Source organism: Miniopterus schreibersii (genome assembly GCF_964146895.1).
Source record: "Miniopterus schreibersii genome assembly, chromosome: 18".
NCBI lineage: Eukaryota > Metazoa > Chordata > Mammalia > Chiroptera > Miniopteridae > Miniopterus > Miniopterus schreibersii.
The window spans coordinates 3461420-3482009 of NC_138121.1; the positions used below are offsets into that span (position 1 = coordinate 3461420).

The 20590-nt window shown below is 55.7% G+C and overlaps 2 protein-coding genes across 6 annotated transcripts in view; one reads left to right on the forward strand and one right to left on the reverse strand.

Annotated features, from left to right (window-relative positions):
* On the forward strand, positions 1–6286 carry FUZ (fuzzy planar cell polarity protein). Of its 5 annotated transcripts, none has more exons than XM_081118359.1 (12): positions 21–292; positions 512–633; positions 894–978; positions 1226–1294; positions 1486–1590; positions 2274–2471; positions 2588–2683; positions 3020–3126; positions 3200–3264; positions 3338–3412; positions 4374–4624; positions 5966–6286. In XM_081118359.1, exons 1-11 carry the CDS (start codon positions 182–184, stop codon positions 4598–4600), a joined length of 1260 nt encoding a protein of 419 aa, XP_080974485.1. In that variant the 5' UTR covers positions 21–181; the 3' UTR covers positions 4601–4624; positions 5966–6286. The 5 variants fall into 5 exon arrangements, with proteins under 5 accessions (XP_080974486.1, XP_080974485.1, XP_080974487.1 ...); XM_081118361.1 differs by having other exon boundaries at positions 21–124; XM_081118360.1 differs by lacking the exon at positions 5966–6286 and having other exon boundaries at positions 1–124; positions 4374–4857.
* The window catches only part of AP2A1 (adaptor related protein complex 2 subunit alpha 1), a 25701-nt gene continuing 9742 nt past the window's right edge, over positions 4632–20590 (reverse strand). Inside the window, exons 3-23 of the mRNA XM_081118357.1 lie at positions 20437–20579; positions 20096–20289; positions 16103–16232; positions 15361–15462; positions 13797–13905; positions 11300–11450; positions 10810–10978; positions 10517–10654; positions 10074–10256; positions 9536–9633; positions 9009–9240; positions 8750–8917; positions 8507–8670; positions 7718–7774; positions 7524–7606; positions 7336–7426; positions 6164–6286; positions 5964–6080; positions 5803–5872; positions 5446–5580; positions 4632–5076 (exon numbers count right to left, since the gene is read on the reverse strand). Coding sequence (XP_080974483.1) covers positions 4999–5076; positions 5446–5580; positions 5803–5872; positions 5964–6080; positions 6164–6286; positions 7336–7426; positions 7524–7606; positions 7718–7774; positions 8507–8670; positions 8750–8917; positions 9009–9240; positions 9536–9633; positions 10074–10256; positions 10517–10654; positions 10810–10978; positions 11300–11450; positions 13797–13905; positions 15361–15462; positions 16103–16232; positions 20096–20289; positions 20437–20579 — 2735 coding nt within the window. The 3' untranslated portion in view covers positions 4632–4998. The remainder of the gene's footprint in view (positions 5077–5445; positions 5581–5802; positions 5873–5963; positions 6081–6163; positions 6287–7335; positions 7427–7523; positions 7607–7717; positions 7775–8506; positions 8671–8749; positions 8918–9008; positions 9241–9535; positions 9634–10073; positions 10257–10516; positions 10655–10809; positions 10979–11299; positions 11451–13796; positions 13906–15360; positions 15463–16102; positions 16233–20095; positions 20290–20436; positions 20580–20590) is intronic.

The window sequence follows — 20590 nt, forward strand, 5'->3', positions numbered from 1 at the left end:
GAGGCGGAAGAGACCCGAACGCGGCTTCCGGGTTGGTGGATAGGTTTGAGTCGGATTCACCCAATCAGCTCCCCGTCTCACCCTCTGGCGGTTTCGGATGACAGCCAGACTTCGTGTGACTACGGTCATTCTCCAAGACGGGCACTGACGGTTTTCACGGAGGAACTGGGGTGGGACCCAAATGGGGGAAGAGGGGACGGAGGGCACGGTGCACCTGCTGTGCCTCGCGGCCTCCAGCGGAGTCCCCCTGTTCTGCAGGAGCAGCCGCGGCGGTGCTCCTGCCCGCCAGCAGGTGGGGCTCTGCAGGTCGGGATCTCCGAAATTGAAGTGGGTTAGGAGCTTGGACTCTGGATCTTCAAGGCAGCAGGGGCTGGGGAAGTTTCAGAGTTGAGTTTAGAGGGCTGAGGGTGCAATGGCCCCAAAATCCTGGTGCCTGACCAGGAGGTGCCAGGGGATCTAGAAAGGGGAGGGCATTGGGGGCCCCTGTCTAATGTCCTCAACCTTTCCCCAGCTCCCGTTCTCTGTCATCGGCTCCCTCAATGGAGTCCACATGTTTGGGCAGAATCTCGAGGTGCAGCTGATCTCTGCGAAGACCCAGGACACCACCGTGGTGTGGAAAAGCTTCCATGACAGGTTTCCAAGTGGTAGCTTGCAGCAGGGACAGGGCCCCAGTGATAGGCCCTGTTGAAGATGACTTCAGGGCCTTCCAGCTCTCTGTTTACTTGGCTCTGACAAGCCAATTTCCCTCTGATCCCTGAGTTCCTCTGTATGAGAAGTGGGGTTGTGCTGGGGGAGGATGTCGCTGGCAGCCAGGGTCAAGGGTAAACTACAATCCTCACTACCCTGTTCCCTGGCCTGGACTCATTCTTCCTTCTCACCTTCCTTTCTCACAGCATCACCCTCATTGTTCTGTCATCTGAGGAGGGCACCTCGGAGCTGAGACTAGAGAGACTACTCCAGATGGTGTTTGGGGCCATGGTGAGAATCCCCAAGCCTCTTTTGCCAACCAAAGAATCTGAACTCTCAGGATCCTTCTCCCTCAGACCCAGCAGTCCTGGCCCCCAGCACCTTCCTCCTCCAAAACCCAGGAATCCTGGCCCTCAGTCTCTCCTCCCTCAGACTCAGGAGTCCAGATCCTCAGCCCCCTCATTCCTCAGTCTGAGTCCCAGCCCCTCCTTTGTTCTAAGATCTCCAGGGCCCCTACTCTCTTACATGGTTCTTCTAGGTTCTTCTCGTGGGACTTGAAGAACTGACCAACATCAGCAACATAGAAAGACTGAAGAAGGAGTTGAGGGTGAGGCTACTGATATTTGGGGACTACAGTGCCCAACAGCCCCTAGGGCAGCCTGATCCCGTGGATTCTTGGGGCAGCTCAGTTTTCTGACCCTGGAGCTAGGCCAACTCAGCAGGGCCACTTTTTTGATGGGGACGCAGCATACCTAGGACCCACCTAGGTCCTAAGCACCTCCCTTCTCCCTCTGCTAGGCCTGTTACCGCCTCATTGACAGCTTCCTGGGGGACTCAGAGCTTATTGGAGACCTGACCCAGTGTGTGGACTGTGTGGTTCCTCCAGAAGGGTCCCTCCTGCAGGTATTGGGGAAACCTTGGAGACTTTTAAACTTGTCCTTATGGCCCTGTCTCAGACCTCATCCTCTTACCCCTCCACCTCTTCCCATCCTCCAGGCTTCCGGTCCAACCCCCACTTGGCCCCAGAAGGATTTCTTTACACCCAAAGCTGACCCTGCTCCTCCCCTTATCACAGCTCTCTCATGGCTTCCATCACTCCCATGACAAGGTCCTAGCCCCTTGCCCAGCTCCCTCAGGGGTCCCACAAATCCCAACAACTTCCCAGCTTCCCATCTTAGCATATGCTGTTCCTTCTGACCAGTGAATCTCTTATTAACCCTTTTTAAAATACTGCTCTTGTGGATTCACTAGCAGTGTGAATGTCGGCAGGTGACTTGACCTCCTGAGCCTCAACAGGTGGTTGATTGCACCTACTTGGCACACAGTAGGACTCAATAAACCATAGCTGCTGCCATTGTTATTGTTAGCTTCAGCAGCACATTGCTGGCAGGGTAGCAGGTACCTCTAACTTCACCATGTGACTTGGGGGTTGTAACTGCACGTGAAGGCAAAGCAACCCAGGCCCAGGGAGGGTGCGACACTTGAGCATGGCCACAAGGCGAACTTTGAATTGTATGCGGTGTCCCCACTCCTCGCCAACCTGCTCGTGTCTCCTGACTCGCTGTCGGCCTGCCTCCCTTACCCAGGAAGCCCTCTCTGGGTTCGCCGAGGCTGCGGGAACAGCCTTCGTCAGCCTCGTCGTGTTGGGCAGGGTGGTGGCAGCAACAGAAAGCTGGTGGCGGCTGGGGACGCCGGAGGCCGTACTACTCCCCTGGCTGGTGGGCTCCCTGCCGCCACAGGCTGCACGGGACTACCCCGTGTACCTGCCGCACGGGAGCCCCACGGTGAGTGGGTGGGGAAGGTAGGGGCCCGGGACACCTGCGCACGAAGGGGTGGGGCCTAGGGGCCGAGTCCCGAGGAGGCAGCGCTTGCGGACGGGACTGAGCTGCGCCCGCTTCAGGTCCCGCACAGGCTTCTGACCCTGACGCTGCTGCCGGGCGTGGAGCTGTGTCTGCTCTGCGGGCCGCGCCCTCCCCTCAGCCAGCTGGACACACAGGTGAGTCCGGGATGCGTCCGCTGTCCCGCTGTCACACCTTCCGCCCGCGCCTCCCCGCCCTCCTCCCACCCCAGCCCTGCCCGGTGCTCTCTACTCTGTACCCCCCTTTCCCAGCCTCGCCCCTCCAGTAGGCCCCGCCCCCTTTGCGCTCCAATCACCTTCACCCCAGCTTGCCCCCCTCCTTCCACTCCTGTCCCTCCAGGCCCCGCGCGTTCCGCGGTCCCCTCCGCCTCCCTTCGCTCCGCCCCGACCCCCCTCTCCCTCCTCTCGGCCTCGCGGGGTTCCCCTGATACGTCCCTGACCTCCCGGCGCCGCCCCTGGCCACGCCCCCTACAGCTTCTGGAGCGCTGGTGGCAGCCAATGCTGGACCCGCTGCGGGCCTGCCTGCCGCTGGGACCCCGAGCTCTGCCCACTGGCTTCCCCCTGCACACGGACATCCTCGGGTAGGGCTTGGCCGGAGGAGCGGGTCGGGGTCCTTAGCCCTCTTCCCTGGTTATGACACGCCCTTTCCCACAGGCTGCTGCTCCTCCACCTGGAGCTGAAGCGCTGCCTCTTCACCGTGGAGCCCTCAGCGGATAAAGGTGACTGAGGAGGAGGGCAGGCCAGGAGGGTCCTGGGCCCTGGAGAGGCTGTCATCCTTCCTTCTCCTTTCAGATCCTTCCCCTGAGCAGCGTCGGTGCCTCCTCCGTTCCTTCTATGCCCTGGTCACCGCCATCCACTTCCCACCAGGTCAGCAGCGGTGGGCACAGGGCTGGGGCACTGAGTGCCAGGTCACACTGGGAGGGAGTAAGAAGTAGGGCTGGAGAAAATGGTAGAACTCAGCAGGTATTGGGCATAGTTGAGGCCTGGGCATCCACACTGATGGATAGAGCACGGAGGTCCCAGCCTGGAGGTTACACAATCTCCTGGTTAATCCTAATAGTTAACAGAGACCTTATCTCTTGCCAAGTGCTTTATATGCAGTGACTCAGTTCATCCTCACTGGTGAGGGTTATCTCCTGCTATGTCATCATTCCCATGTTACAGATGAGGAAACTGAGGCTCAGCTAATAAGCAGCAGAGCTGTCACATACAGTTGGCTCCCACATCCACACACTCCCCTCTACCGCTTAAAGTACAGGCTTTACCCATAGTCTGGGGGTGGGGGGGAGTACCACAGAGCCAGGGTTAGTTAGGAAAAGTTGTCCTAGAATCCAAGAGGCCCCAAAGAGACAAAGGAAGGGACCTAGGGTGATGCTGCAACCCCAGTAAAGATCCTGATAAATGTAGCAACATGGTAAAGAGCTGCACCTGGGAGGGGCAGAGGACTGTCCCTTCCTAGCTGTTGACTCTACCCCTCCCCACCAGCTTCCCATAAAGTGGGGTGGGGTCTCTAGGGTCCCCATACCTGGAGCCCAGTGCCTGGCACCTGATAAGCATCACCTGTGTTTGCCATTTGTGTTGCTAAGCAGATTGCCTGGGGCTGCACATAGTGTCCCCAGGAAAAGGGGGGACTAAGGCTGAGTGGGAAGAGAGGCAGCTGAGTGAGAAAGCCTGGAACCTTCAGGTCACTGACAACTGGATGGAGCCGTGAGGCCCTTGCATGTCAGGAGTCAGGCTCAGGCCCAGGATGGGGTATGGCTCCTGCAGGTTGGCATCCTAGTGGTCCAGACCCCATTGGTCACCTGAGCCCTTCCTGTCCTTTCTCCAGAGCCTGGACAGCAAGAGGAGAAGACGGAGGACACAGCCCACCGAACCCAGGTGCCAAGAGCCTGCTACCTGGTATCAGGGACTGAGGAGCCAGGCACAGGATGGCATCTGGTGGCTCTACAGTTGGGGCCACGGCGGCTGCTGCTGCTGCTGTCTGCTCAGAGTCCTAGCCATGGACTGCGGAGCCTGGCCACCCACACTCTGCATGCCCTCACCCCACTCCTCTGACCTCTGGGCATGAGCGACACAGAGGTACCCAGAGCTGTTAGCGTCTGTTTATTTGATCACAATAATACACAGCCCCTGGACGGGGAGAGGGCAGGAGGGGCCACAACAGGGTGGGGGGGAGGGGAGGAGGCGCCTGCTTCCCTGGCCCCTCTCCCCTCTGTGCTTGAGGGGGGAAAGGGAGGGAGGGGGCTCCCCCTTACCCCCCAGAATGTAAACAGCAGCAGATGAACAAAAATAAAAATACAAAAGGCCGGAGGAAGTTCCCAGGCATCCCCCTACCCCAGGGTCTTCCCTGTCACCAGCAGAGGGCCCCTCACTGCCCCAATCCACCAAAGCTCCCTCAGTCCTAGGGGATTCCTGGCACCGGCCACATTCCCAGGGGGGGCAGTGTCCAGGGCTCAGAACTGCTGGGCCAGCAGCTCACACAGGTGACGAGAGACAGGCTCCTTGCTGGTGCGCAGGGTCAGCCGGTACATCTGGGGGACATGAGGGACAGGGAATCAGGGAGGAGGCAGAAGGATGGGGCAGACCAGGTGAGACAAGATGGGGAGGGGAATATGGGCAAGATAGAAGATGAGAAGAGTGAGAAAGCAGAAAGGGGTTAGAAAGGTGACAGAAGGGGCAGGAAGTAGGAATAAAAGTGACAGGAAACAGAAGCAAAGAATGAAAGATAAAAGAGAGGCCAAAAAAGGTGGAAAGGATATAGACAGACAAAAACCAGGATGGGAGGGGAGGGGAAGGGAGAAGACAAGAGCCAAAAGAATTGGGGAGGGGAGCACGGAGAATGCACACGAGGCAGGGGGTGATGCATCTGTTTCAGGTGGGCCCCCCAGACCACCACTCACCTGAGCCTGGGCATTGGGCTCCAGCCGGAGCAGACAGCCCACCTGCAGGGCTTTAGTCTGGATGATCCCAGCCCCTACAAAGTTCTCAGGGTTGGGGTCCACGTTGTCCAGAAGAGCGGAGCCAAACCCCAGGAGCTGGGGAGGAAGGGTGGCAGCCGTCAGAGGTGCCAGAGCTGTTAGCTCCAGAGTGGCACACCAGTTCCCAAAACTTAAGAGTGGGAATTGGCGGCATTTTACAGATGGGAAAACCGAGGATTGGAGAAGTTGAGCAGCCACTGCTCCCCAGATCCGAGTTGGGGAGAGGCAGGATTGGGATATTAGCCTGGGGGCTCCTCTCTTCATTCTCCTTACTCTCACCTTGGCCTTAGTGACTTCAGCATCCATGGGGTGGTTGGCCTTGAAGATTTTCTGCGCCTCCTGTTGGGGGCTGGGGGGAGGAAAGGTTCTGGTCAGGGACCTGGCAGCCCCGGCCCCACCCACCCTTAAGTGAGGCTGTAGCTCTGTCCCCTGCTACTCACAGGCTCAGCTGCTTCCAACGCTGGAAGAAGTCCTGGGCCGCCATCTCTGTTGGCTGGAAGAACTTGTTGATGGTCACCGGGAGCTTCAGGGTGAGGGACTGAGGGGCTCCCCCATACCTGGCATTGGAGGAGAGGGCTCCGTCAGACCACGCCCCTCGCCCACGAAGCCCCGCCCACGGGGCACCATCACCCTGACTCACCTGAAGCGCACTGACAGGAGAGGGGGCGTCAGGAAGTCCCTCAGACACTCGATGTTGAGCACCTGCTGCACCTGTGCCCCACCGTCCACCTGCGCGGCTACACGCTTGGTCTGCACGGCCAGCTGTGCCCACCGTGGTCAAGGAAGCCAGAACCGAGGTGGCTCCGTGGGGTCCTGACACCCTGGATTTTTCCTATACTAAATCGGCCTTTCACAACGGGCTCAGCGACCTCGGCTACCGCAGGTCACACGGTAAAGAGGCAAGAGCCTCTCTGGGTTTGAATCCCGGCGCCTACCACCTCAGTGACTATGGACCCCTTAGCCTCTCTTGGCCTCATCTGCAAAATGGCCACTGTGTCCTCAGTGTTCAAAGATACAATCCAGCACGAATACTTGTCAGTGTCTCACATATGGGAAGTGCATAGTTAGTGTTACCATCTACCTTCATGTCAGCGACCCACTGGGTCTTCTGCATCTCACCCCTGCCCCACCCATGACCAGCACTGAGCTGAGTGTACAAGAGGCCTCTAAAAATGATGAATGAAGCAAAGAACTAAAAGTAAAAAGATCCTCAAAGTTCTGGGGTCTAATCCCTATCATTTCACAGGGGTGGAAGTGGATGACCAGAGGATGGGGGAGAAGGGACCGACACCACTCAAGCGCTTCCTCTTTGACAGCCATCCTTCCAGAGTTTTCCAACCATGCTGACCTGCAAAACAACCCTATGAGAAGGAAGAGGAGGGTCTACTCAGAAGGGAGAGGAAGGCTCAGAAAGGCAAAGCAACAGCCCAGGTCACACAGGAGGCGGCTCTGGTCAGTGAGACCCCCAGGCCTGGCTCTTGAGTTCAGAAGGAACTAGAATCACAGGTATGGAGCCAGACAGAGGACAAAGTCAGGAAGGGGTCTGACAGGGACAAATGGGCCTGGAGCAGCAGGGGTTCTAGACGTAATGCTTCCTGCACACCTATCACTCACTTCACTGTCATCTCTGGGGAAAAAAGGACCATATGCTCTTACAGATGACACGAAATCTCAGAGAATTAACAAGTACTCAGGCTCTCAAGTAAGAGGGCTGAATAGGGGTCTTGACTTGGGTTCATCTCCTTCCCAGGAAGACAGACACACAGGGTGGGCCTGGAGCAGAGGGGGTTGCTGGGCCAGGCTGGGAGGATATGAGTCTGGAGGTCTCCAGGGTGGACGACAGTGGGCGTGAAGTTCTGGAACTGTACCGAGGTCTTGTTGCCATAGAAGAGATACATGCGGCCTGCAGTGATGGGGAGAGGCAGGCCTCCGTGAGAGTCTCTACTCACCACCCAAGCAAGGTCTCCCCAAAACCCCAACCTCACAGCCTCGGGACACACCCAAGTTCTGCCGGAACTCTGACTTGACTCCGATCTGCAGCAGCTGGTTCTCAAACAGGACTCCATTGTTCTTGCACACGAACCTGGGGAGGGGGTGGCAGAAGCAGAGCTCAGGATGAGAAGGGTGCCTGTCTGGACCCTGCCTGTGATCCCGGCCTGTCCTCATTCCCTTCCCTGATCTCTTCCAGACTCACTTATTCAGCAGTTCATCAGCTTCTGGGATGGGCGGCCCAATATCCTCAGGACCTGAGCTGCAGACAGGGAAAGGAGTGAGATGGGAGGGGACTGAAGGGAGGAAGGTACTAGATAGAGGTAAAGGCCTGGAGCTAGCTAACAGAAGGAGACAACAGGCCCTGAAAGGACAGAACCCCACAATCCACATACCCAGATTCCCCAGAGAACCCCAAAATCAGTCTAGTGATTGCCTCTTATGGGAAGAGGCCTCTAGCATGTGTTGCCACCCACCCCCCACATCAGAGGACCCTGACTTTCCAAGTCCCTGCATCTACAGTTAGCTCAACAGGAACCCTTGATGAGAGCTCCAAGTCCCCTAACCCTCCCTAGGGACACAAGAGTCTGCCCACCAACCCCCTGAGACCACCCCTTACTCAGCAGCTGGAGCTGGGTCAGCCAGCAAAGCCATGGGGCTCTCAGGAGCAGGCGGCTCCAGCTCGCTGGGCCATCCAATCCCAGAGCAGACAGAGAAGACAGGCGTGGCAGGCAGCCAATCCCAGACAGGCAGCAAAAGGACCAAAGAGAAAGAAGGAGGAGGGAAGGAGAGAAGGAAGAGCAGGCTGAGACACAACGATGGGAAAGGACAACGAAGGGTGGCCAGGGCAGCCGAGACCCCAGAGTGGCCAGAGGGAGGAAGTAGGCTGGGAGAGGCGACAGCCAGGTGGACAGAGGCACAGGGACAGGGAGGGAGGAACGAGTTGGGGGGAACAGACAGAAGACGGTAGCCCAGAGCCCAGGGCCGACGGTACCTGAGGAAGGCCTCCTCGGGAGTGGGCCCCAGGCTGGGCTGGGCGACTGGGCCGTCGGAGGAGACGTCCACCAGGAGGTTGCCTGCACCCGAGGGAGCCTGGGGTGCTGCTGGAGGAGGGGCTGCCCGCAGCCCCAGGAGGTCGGCGGAGGGTGAGGGTGTGGACTGCAGGAAGTACAGACAGAGGTGAGAAGAGAGGACACTCCAGATGTACCCTACAGGTGGCCCAGTCTGGGGGACTCACCACAGTGCTGGGCGTGGGCTCCACACCCCCATTGATGTCATTGCTGCTTGGGTCCCTCCGGCCATCATCCAGGGCGCTGGCAGCTCCTGGACCCTTCTTGCGTTTCAGCTTGGCCAGGATGGATGACTCACGCTCAGGGAAGGGCGGCATCTCCTCCAGCACTGTGGCCTGTGGTGTTGGGGGCGGGAGCAGGTCAGGAGGAGAGGGAGGGCAAGGCACAGAAGGTGGAGGAGGGGGCATATGGGGACCGGGCCCTGACCAGGACATCCGTGCTGGCCACTGAGCTGAGTGTGAGGTACTCGACTGCACGCTGCTGCAGCTCTACGTCAGCGTTGCGCAGCTGGGAGCCGGCCCGCAGCACGCCCTGGATGGTGGCCTTGGTCTCCGGGAAGAGATTGATGAACTTGATGTAGGTGGACAGCAGCAGGGCCCGCGTTGCCACGCTGCACAGGTGGAACTTGGAGTGCAGCAGCGAGAACTGCACCGGGGGGCTGTGAGGGGGCAAGGGTCAGTGGGTGCCAACTCCAACCCCCCTCTCCCAGAAACCCTGACGGGGGTGCCACCACTCTTGGAGGGACCCTTCCCAGGACCCCAGGCTGGCCCGAGGCAGTGGCCACTGCAACAATCTGTCCCAGAGGCTCCTGAGAGTTGGGGTCTCTCTTAACCCTGCAAGTTCTGGGCAAGGGGGGGAGAAGGTTCCTGGGAGCCCCATCATCACTAGCCCTGAGACTCCTGGGGTCCCCCATACCCTGGACCCTTCAGATGAGAGTATGTTCACCCCCTTACCTGGAGCGAGGGTCCCCAGCAATCAGGTTCCCAAACTCCCCAAGGATGTAGCCGCCGACCTTCACCATGTTCTCGTGACAGGCTGGGGCCTGGAGCGCCTGGGAGGTGGGGACAGGGTGGAGAGACCATGAGTAATGACCCCTGGCTCAGGAGCACTCAGGTGTGCAGACGGGGTGCTAACCCTCAGGACTCTATGACATGTGTGGGATTATAGATGGGGAAACTGAGGATGTGGCACAGAGTGGTTAAGTAACTGGCCCAAGCTCACACAGGTAGTAAAACAGGACAGAATGGGACCCCTTTTCTGGTGCAGAGTGGGAAACTGCTGAGACCTTGGGATCAGTGACTGTATGCCAGGCTGAGCCTCACAATGGCCAGGGAAGGCCAGGCCCCTGGGTCCCTCGGGAGAAGTAGGGAGGCCAAGGCACTGCTCAGAGGTGGAGGAAGCAGGATGGTGGTCTGGGCTGACTGGTCCCAGTCCCAGCTGTCTCTTCTCGGCCTTGATGCCCTTTCATGGGGGAGAGCTGGGGGTGCTGACCTCAAAGACAGTCTTGGCAGCGTAGCCCTGGACGTCATCACGGTTGGTGACAATCTGCAGCACGCGGTACCACACCTCCTCACTCACATAGTCGCCTGCGATGCGGATGAGGTTGAGGATGGTGTCCACATACCAGCTGTAGTCCACTGCGTATTTCTCAGCTAGGATGGCCACCTTCAGGACCTGCCAGCCAGGAGGGAGGATGGGCATGTGTGTGTGCATACAGTATGCTCATGGGGGAGTAGGGTGTTGACTCAACTGGATCTGGGCTCACCACTGTCACTGTCTAGAGACCCAGGAGTCCAGGCTCTCGGCTCCTCCTCCCTCAGACCCAGGAGTCCAGGCTCCCAACCTCTCCTCCCTCAGACCTGAGGAGTCCAACTGCCCAGCACTTTCTTTCTCAGACTTGGGATATCCAGATGCCCAGCCCTCCCAGGACTCACGATCTCTTCACGGATGGCGTAGTCGGCTGTCTCCAGGTACCGCAACATCTCCGACACGATCTGCTTGGCATTGCTCCGGTCACACATGGCATAGAGGAGGTCGGCCGCCCGCTGTCGCACACTGACATCCCGCTCCGTCTGAGGGAAGAGAGCAGGTGGGCTGTGTTCTCGGCTCCCAGTGGCATAGGGCTGGCCCAAGGGCCTCCAAGCCCCGTGCCTCTCCGAGGAGGCAGAGGAGACCAAGGCTGGGTGGGTGTGGAGAGCTTGGCCCAGGGCAGGCTCCAAGATCACACCTTGAGGGCATTGATGACAGTGTCGATGTGTGTCTTGACCGCCTCATGGGAGAATTCAGAGCTGGCGAGCGTGCACATGCTCTCCAGGGCCAGGTAGCGCAGGTTGGTCTCCCGGTGCTGCAGGAACTGGCCCAGCTGGTTACAGGCCCGTACCAGGAGGTTGGGCTCACTGCCAGCAAGAGACAAAGAGACATGGGGACATGAGGAGGAGACTTGGGCAAGGCTGGTCCATCCACATCATCCTCAGAACCCAGGTCTTAACTCCTGCCCCCAGCCCAGTCATGGCCACTCCTGGTGACACAGACATCTGGGGCCACTGAGCCCAAATAAAGACAGCCAGGAATTCTGCCTCCCAGGAGGGACCCAGCACCAACCTAGCAGGGCAACACTTCATAACTTCATCATCCTTCTACCTGGAAGTCACAATTCCCAGACCCACTCCCCTCAGACCCAGCAGTCCAGGCCCTGCCCCCAGCCTCCAGGTGGGCACCTGTCATAGTGGATGATGAGGCTGATGGTCTCGAAGAGGATGGCATTCTTGGCGTTGGAGTGCTGAACCTTCTTGGACTTGGGTGGCTCCTGGGCCTTGTTGAGCACAGTCTCCAGACACTCAACCAGCCTCCCCTTCACGGCTGCATCCTCTAGGGAAATGGAGGGAACAACCTGGATTGAGCTCTCTGCAGGCCCAGCTTACTTGTCAGGGACAGGGGCCATGCCATGGCTGCCACCTTCCACAGGAAGGTGCAAGCCCTACAGCTGCGGGCTGGGGCCCCCAGGGGCCAGAGAATGTGGGAGAGATGCCAACAGAGGACCCAACTCCATACCTGGGCTCTTGTCCTGCTCCACTCTGACCCTTCTAGGCAACAGGCTGCACCCCTGTGAGCCTCAGTTTCCCCTTCTGCAGCACTGATGCTCTTTAGGTTCCTCACAGGCAAAGAAAATTCCAGGAACCTTCCCCAGAGACACCCTGAAACCCAGCCTTCCAACAGAGCAGTCTGAGTGCCTGAGATAGACACCAACCAGAAGCTCACACAGTCCCCACTAACTACCATTCCCTGGGATGTGAGGCAATGCCATGGACAGAGCAGCTGCAGAGAGTTCCAGCCAATGTGCTGCACCCAAATCTTAGGCATTCAGAAAGCGTTCAAGGACACACAATGGCAACGGCCAAATCTAGAAGGTAGCATACAAAACTCTCCTGGTTTCTTCAAAGGCAGGCAGTGGGGGTGGGAGGTGGGAGGACAATTCTAGCCCAGAAAAATGACATTTGTGGTCCTAGATTGTACTATATATTTTTTAAGCCATAAAAATAATGCTGTGGACACTTGGGCTGTTCGGTGCCTGGATAGCAAATGACACTGTAAGGTCATTTTGAATCTTCTGAGGCGTGACGAGGGCACTGTGGTTTTATACGGTGTCCCTGAGAGACGTATGCGGAAATATTTCGGGGTGGAGGTAGTGTTATGATGTCTGTGACTTACCATCAGATAATGCCGCAGCCATCTGAGGGCCAGCGAGCCAAGGCACAAATGCCGCATGTTAACAAGCTCCACTGGATCCCGGCAGAGGCACCTGATTTTACTAGTCTACTCTCAGAAGTTATCTTTGTGTTTGAAATTTTGTCTAATAAACAGCTGGCTGAAAGCCAGTGTCCTGGAGTAAAAGGGGCAAATCTTCCAGATTAAGGGAGATTTATGAGAAATAATAATCAAGTGCGATACTAGTATCTTGACTCGATCTTAGGTTTTTTTGTTTGGTTGGTTTTTTAAATATATCTTTATTGATTTCAGAGAGAGGAACGGAGAAGGAGAGAGAGAAACATCAATGATGAGAGAGTCATCGATCGATGCCTCCTGCCTGCCCTCCCACTGGGGTTGAGCCCGCAACCTGGGCATGTGCCCTGACCAGGAATCGAACCTCGATCTCCCAGATCATAGGTTGATGCTCAGCTGCTGAGCCACACCGGTCAGGCTCAATCCTAGTTTGAACTGACAGTGGAAGACAGTTTGAAGAAATTAGGAAAAACTGCAGTGGGTATCAAAGAACATTAGGGGATCATCGTTAGTTTGAAGTATGAGTGCAGAATTGCTGCTGGGAATGAAAATTGCCATTGTTTTGAGAAATGCTTAACAAAATATTTAAAGGCAAAACATCATGATGTCTGTAATTACCTTTTAAGTATGTCAGAAACATATAACAAAATAAGAGCATGCATACAAGAAACACGGGAAGTCTAGGTGGTTTATCAGGCACCTACTATGTGCTGAGCATCTCAGCACAAAGTCCCTCAATTCTGCTGTGTGCGGTCAGACCGATGAGCCGCCTGCGGTAGAGGGAGGGGCTTAGAGCATAGATTCTGAAGTCAGGTTCTGCCTCTCAGCCACTGCCCAGGCCTAAAAGGCCATGTCATCTCCAAGCCCGTTTCCCTATTTGCATATTGCAGGGAGTTCTCCCTCACCAGCTCTGTAGGAGGGTAGACACTCCGGTGCAGGACTTGGCTCCCTGTAGGCTCTTCAGCCATGCCAGTGGTCATGACAATGAGGACACAAAAACCCCTAACAGCTGCGGGAATTCAAACAGCACAGCCTGGGATCTGCTGGGTAACCTGAGGCAAGGACCTCCTGCCCTGCTCCAAGCCTCAATTTTCTCATCTGTAAAACAGGCCTGACCACAGTCCCCATGTTACAGGCTGGAGTGTGAGCGTGCATCAGAGAGACCCTGGCCCATAGCAGGGCATCAATAAAAGCCAGTGATCTATCTGACTGTCTGTTACTCCCTGCTCTGTGGTGTTCCCACCTTAGGCAACATACTCATCCTGGAGCCCTCCTAGTCAGGTTCTGGGCTCACAGCTGCCCCCACTGCAGCCAAGGAGCAGGGCTAGAGGCACCAGCCGACTCTGAGAAATCCTGACACAGACCCCCAGCACCCACGTGCCTGCCTCAGGGGGTCAGAGGCCCCATGTCCCAGCACTGAGGGCTCAGCGGTACCTGGTGGGGGGTAGCACTGCAGTAGCCGCAGGAGTTTCACTGAGAGCCAGGGCGCTGGGACGAAGTAGTAGGTATAGTCCTGGAGGTCGGTGGAGGCCGAGGAGACGATCTGGGGGCAGGAAAAGGGAGGTGAGGCATGGGCGGGAGCACCAGGATGGGGTCGATGAAATGCTGCCTTCCCAAGGAGGTGCAGCAAACTGAGGCTCAGGGAGGAAATAGAGGAAGCCACCGGCACACGCTGACAGGGAGGATTGGGACAGCAGAGGCTGTCAGGTGGACAGGAAGTCTCTGCCAATCTGATTCCCAACTGTGAGCTCCTGATTCCATCTCTGCCCCCCCCTCAAACTCTGGCCACATCCACCAGCATACACATCACACCTACTCGCTGGAGACTGCTCCCCTGCAGTTCTCCCGAGACTGGAAGCTGCTCAGAAGTCCCCAGGCCTAATACCAGGTCAGGCACAAAAAGGTTAAGGGAGTAGGTGGAGAATTAGTGAAAGGGCGTGTGACTTTGCTTCTTCACGGAAAACTCCTACTCAACCTTGAAAACCCCTTCTCCAGGAAGCATTCTCACCATGCTCTGTGCCACCTCCATGATGGTATTGTGCCCTACCCCCATTATCACTTTCTCTCTCCCCCACCAGCCTGGCTTATGGGACTATTTGGATGTGTGGTGAAAGAATGAAAAAAGCGAATGAATGAACTGTGTGCTGTTCTCTTGCTTGAGAATCCAGGCCTTTTTACCTGCCCAGAAAATGTTTATATTTATTCCAAGTCTCAATACAGGGATCACCTCTCCCAGGAAGCCTTCCTGGATTTCCAGGCTGGGTTATGTACTTCCTTTGGGGGCCTACAAAGCCCTATGCTACCTCCACAACAGCACAAACCAGCCCTTTTATGATAATCTGTGACTGAGTTGGCCTGCCCTGTCACACCCCCTTCCTCCAACAGGACAGGGGGCTCCTTGAGGGCTGAGGCCAAACTCATCCACGTTACCCATCAGCCCACACAGACCGGGGCACACAGGAAGCCTCAGGGCATGTTTCCAGGACAGGGTATGGATGAGGAGGGGAGGGGAGGGGAGGGGAGGGGAGGGGAGGGGAGGGGAGGGGAGGGGAGGGGAGGGGAGGGGAGGGGAGGGGAGGGGAGGGGAGGGGAGGGGAGGGGAGGGGAGGGGAGGGGAGGGGAGGGGAGGGGAGGGGAGGGGAGGGGAGGGGAGGGGAGGAAGGAGTGAAAGCCAGATGTATGGGAAAGGAGCGAGGAAAAGCAGAGAAAGCAGGAGGAAGAAAGACAGAGGGGCAAGAGGGAGGAAGGAAATCAGGATAGCAGCTCTCATTTCCTGGGTGCTCACCATGCACCAGACCCTGTCCTAACACTTTACACAGATTAATTCACAGTAGCTATTGTGAGGCAGCCACTGGTACCATCCCAGTGGATGAACCCAGCTCAGAGCCTGAGTTCACAATCACTGGTTAGGCTGCCTCCCAGGGAGTGCAAGGGGGACAAGAGAGGTGCCCCAAGGGAGAGGGACACCACCCGTAGCTAGCGGTGAGACCACACCCACCCTGCTCAGGCGAGACACAGCCAGGGATATGCAGGTCTTGAAGTCATCCGGGTTCTTTTTGCACAGACAGGTGATGAGGCTGACAGCAGCTGTGACCACGCCCTGCAGGAGCAGACAGGTGGCAGGTCAGAGCCCTGGTGGGAGGGTCAGACTGGGGAAGAGTGTGCAGGGGGGGATCTGAGAGCAGAGACTCAGGAACAATGGGGTGGGGTTGTAGGAGGGGTTCGCTTAGGGGTACATAGGTATCACAGTGAGTATTTTGGGGCTCAGGGACATGACCAGCACTCTGGGTACCTGGAGTGACCCTGGGAGGGCTCAGGTATCTTAGGTATGGAGCAGAGGGTGGGTGGGGACTAGGGCGGAAATGGAAGTATTGGGGTGGGGACGGAGGTCAGCATTGCTGTGCTGGCTGGGCAGGTAACGGGCACTGGGGGAACCTCTGGGTGTCAGAAATGGAGGCTGGGATTTTTCTGAGGTGATGAGTGGGTGTTGGTGTTGGGGACCCTGGACAGGACCACTGGGTAGCCAGGTGGGTGTCAGGGACAGAGGTGGTGGGGGTTCAAGGACACTTAGGTGAGTGTTAAGTACTGGGGAGACTAGACCAGGGTCTCTAGGTGTCTGAGTAAAGACAGGGACGGGGGGGGGGGGCCCAAGGCATCCAGGGCATGGGTGGGCCTCCCTGGGCCTCCAGGTGGACATCAAGGGTGGGGGTGAGCCTGGGGACAGCAGCGCCGGGCCTCACCATGTGCTGGTCGTTGAGCAGGTGCACGACTCGAGCCGTCCACTCGCCCATGGGCACCAGGTCAGGGGAGGCCTTATAGAGCCGCAGAAGACACAGGGCCGCACTCTGCTTCACGCTGTCCATGCTGTCCCTGCAGGGACACAATGTGGGGAGGGTGGGGTCAGTGTGACCCAGGCCCCGCACACTGCCCCTCCTCTCTCGCTCCTCCCAGGAGGACGCAGGATCCAGTCTGGCACTAGTCACATGGCCCACATCTCAGCAGCCTTGACGGGTCACTGGCAGACAAAATGTCAAGCCTGGCTCTGTACTTAAGTGCCTACTGAATACCAGCATGCTGCAGTCAGTGTGGACAGAATGGTGAACAAATTGGTCCAAATGTCTGTCCTCACAGCTTACATTCTAGGTGGGTGATCAGTATCCAAGCGCCCCCCACCCCATACTACTGGGTGGGGTCAGGGCTCCAGCACACACTAGGGCAGGTGTGAGCACCGCGTGCTGCGGACGCTGTTTTAGAGGAAGGCCGCTCTGATAAGTTGCCAGCTGAGCAGAAAACTGAGTAACTTAATGAGGAAAGACAAAATCTCTGCACAGGACGTCCCATCCCGGGGTGTTCCAGGTGACGCACAAGAACGTTCACTGCCTGACCATCATCAGATGAAACCGGGAAACGGGGGAGGTGTGTCCCCAAGAGGACGCGGGTTAGTGGTGGTCTCACCCTCGCAAGCCCCTCCTCTAGGCCACTCTGTGCCAAGCGCTTCTGCGTATGGACCTGTTTCATCCCCGCCGCAGCCCTCTAAGGAGCGAGTTCTATTATCATCTCCTGTTACAGGCTGGGAGACGTCCAGTCAAATACCAACCCGAGGAGTAAGGGCTATTCATCAACTTGTGAGGTTAAACAGAGGCTCTGACACTATTTAGGTGAAGTTTAAAACTCAATAATTTGAAGGGCTGAACCAAGGTATAAAAGGACAAAACCACTGGATTTAGGGGACCGGGGAGGGAGGAGGGGAAGGTGGGGAGAGGATGGGAGGGGCACGAGGGGGAACTCAACTGCAACGGCTGCTTCTTCTAAAAAGGCACCGCACCACTGCACCACGTGACTCAGCAATTCCGCACCAGGCATCTGCCCAAGGGAACTGGACACCAGGCCGCACGAATGCGTACTTTAGACGTGCTAGCCAAAGGCGGAACCTTTTTATGAATGAATAAATAAGATGTGGTCCATCCGACAGTGGAATATTATTATTCAGTCATAAAAAGGAACGAAGCACTGACCCACACTACAACGTGGGTGAACCTGGAGGACACTGTGCTGAGTGGAAGAAGCCAGACACAGAAGGCCACACGTTGTAGGACGCCATTTATCTGAAATGTCCAGGACAGGCAAATCCACAGAGACGGAAAGCAGGCTCGTGGCTGCCAGGGCTAGAGAGGGAGGCGAGGTGGAGTGGACCGCTAATGGCTGCGGGCTTCTTTCTGGGGTGATGAAAATGTTCTGGAATTAAGTTAGTAGTGGGGGTTACACAACATTGTGAAGATACTAAAGACTGTCGAATTGACCCTTTAAAATAGTTAAAACAGTGAACTTAGCCCTGGCCGGGTAGCTCAGTTGGTTAGAGCGTTGTCCTGATATACCAAGGCTACAGGTTGGATCCCCAGTCAGGGAACATACAAGACTCAACCAATGATGCATAAATGAGTGGAACTAAATCCATGTGTGTGTTTTTTTTCTCTCTCTCCTCCTCTCCCTTCCTCTCTCTCCCTCTCTCTCTAAAAATCAGTAAAACAAAAAAATCTTAAAAATATTTTTTTTCCCATCTCTTTCTCTCTGGGCTGCATTCTCATTCATTTCTTCAGTTCTACTATCTGTTAATTCTACTTTGACTGTGTCTACTCTGCTGCTAAACCAGAGCACTTAATTTTTAAAAGAATTTCAGTGACACTTTCCATTTCTTTACCAAATCTGCTTGTACTCTGCTCCAATGTTTAAGTCATTCTCATGTTTCTTGGAACCTATTAAACAGACTTCTTTTACATCCTGTAGGAAAATTCTAATTCGACTGTCCTTTTCAGGTTTCTTTCTGCTGGTTCTCCCTCGTGGTGTCTTGCGTCCTATGCTTAGTGATTTTCGACTGTGAGCTACTCATGGAACTCGGAGCTTCCCCTGTGGAAACCTTTGAGGCCTGTGGAGAAGGTGGCTTCCTCCAGAAAAGGCTTCTTTGCTTCTGCCAGGCACTGGGGTCTATCGGTTTGCATCACTTTGAACTAAGGCTTGGCTGAAGGATTTGTCGATGACCCAGGTAGGCGGAAATCGGGCTGAAACCCAGTGTGCAAGCTGCTCTGTGCCAAGGTTCAAAACAGGTAATTTCACTTATATTCCCTGAGGGGGTTTATTTCTAAATCATGTTCATTTTGAAATGTGGTCTCTGGAGCTTCTCCTTGGACAAGTTTTGTCTTTTGTTCCCAGAGGCTGCATGGTCCCCAAAACCAACACTAGGTTCACCCAAGTCAGCAAATGTCCTCTAAGCAAAATCTGGCTACATACAGCACTCTGCTCATCTCCCCAGGTGCCAGGCTCCTCTTAGCTCATGGCTCATCCTTACTTTCTTGCTAGCTCATAAATACATTGAAGAATATTTCCTTCCCTCTTTTATTCAACATTGACAGCTGGGTTTCAAAAAGAGCATCAGTCAGGAATCTGACAGCTGGGTTTCAACAAGAGCATCAGTCAGGAATCTAGTCCACACACTGCCAGAAATACAAGTTCTACCTTTTCCCACACTAGGCTGAGTGATCTTTTAAAATTACAAAGCCGCTCATGTCATTCACCTGCCTCCCCCATGAATTACAATAAAATCCAAACTTCTCTCTCTCCTTTTCATGATACACCTGCCATAAACACCATCTCTTGGTTCCATGAAGGTAGAAAGCTCATGCCAACCTCAGGGCCTTTGCACTTGCTGCTCCTTTTGCTTGGGACACTCTTGCTCCAACATTTTTCAATGACTGTTCTTATCATTGTAGTGTCAAATTACGTCCCCTCCTTGGAGAGATCCTCCCTAACAAGTCTAATTTAAGTAGCCTCCCCCACCACCCCCAGTGCCCCTCACTACCCTGTTTTTTTTCCTTCAGAGTATCTGTTACTGTCTGAACTCATCTTATTTCTTTGTGTATGTGTTTGCTGTTTGGATTCCCCCACTACATGTAAGCTCCCCAAGGGTGGGCACAATAGTTCTTGCTGCTCACCAGCCCCCCACACCCATAACAATGCCCAGCACATTGTAGGTCCTCCAGAAATATTTGCTGGACGATCACTGCCCTTCATGCCTTTCCCTTTTCCATGGCCAATTATTCCTCCTCACTTAGCCCTCAGCCTGTGCCACTTCCTCTGGGAAGCCCTCCCTGATCCTCCAGGCTAGGTCAAGAGCCCCTATTAAATGCCCTTAGGGGTTCCTAAGGAGAAGAATTGAATGCTTCCTCCTGCAATTATTCAATCAATGTTTATCTCTCCACTCTGGATCACGAATGTTGGGAGGACAATGACTATGTCCATTTCTGGTCATGTGTACATCCCCAGCAATCAGCATAACGCCTTGCACATGGTAGATGCTCAATAGATTTTGTTGAATGAATGAATGAATGAATGAATGAATGAATGAATGAAGATGGAGAATTTCTAGAGAGCTGTCACCAACATAACTGGAGGTTATAACCTCCTCTCTACTAGATGTTAAAGGTCAGTTAATCAGACAGACATCGCCCTGCTTTGCTGGGAGGCTGCCTCACACTGTCGAGTCAGTGGGCTCACTGAGAATAGGAGACACAACCATAGGGCTGTCACCAGGATCACTGGAGTTCCAAGCTCAGCGTGAGCTCCACATCCTGGCCGGGAAACCTTGAGCAGGTGACATAACCTCTTTGAGCCCCAAACCTGGCTGGGCCTTGACTCCCCCACCGCCCCCTCATCCCAACCACAGGTCTCCAGTAACTCACCCGGCCACCAGGATTCGAGGGATGTCAGAGGCAAAGGCCTCGCCCATCTCACGGCTACCCACATTGGCGATGCAGTGCAGGGCCAGACACATGAAGGTGGGGTTGCGGCTGGCCAGGTCGTTCTTGATGGCATTGTTGATAAGCCGGATCAGCTCGGAGTTCGAGTTCACCAGCACTGAGATGAACAGGTAACCCTGGGTGGGCAGGGAGGTGGGAGCAGGGGATCCTTGTGGTTAACTGGTCCTAGGCCCCAACTCTCATACCCTAGAGTCTATACTTCCAGCCTCCTCCTCCCTCAGACTGAGAAGCCCAGGCCCCCAGCCCCTCCTCCCCAGACTCACTATCTGCTTTTCTGTGTACTTGTTGGAGCTAAGCAGGTTCACAGCCTCCATGTGCCCAAAGTCAATGTCGTGGCCAAGCAGGAAGATGAAGAGTAGTTTACACACATACTTTTTCTTACTGTAGCCATCCAAGGCTTTGTCCCCTGGGGCCAGA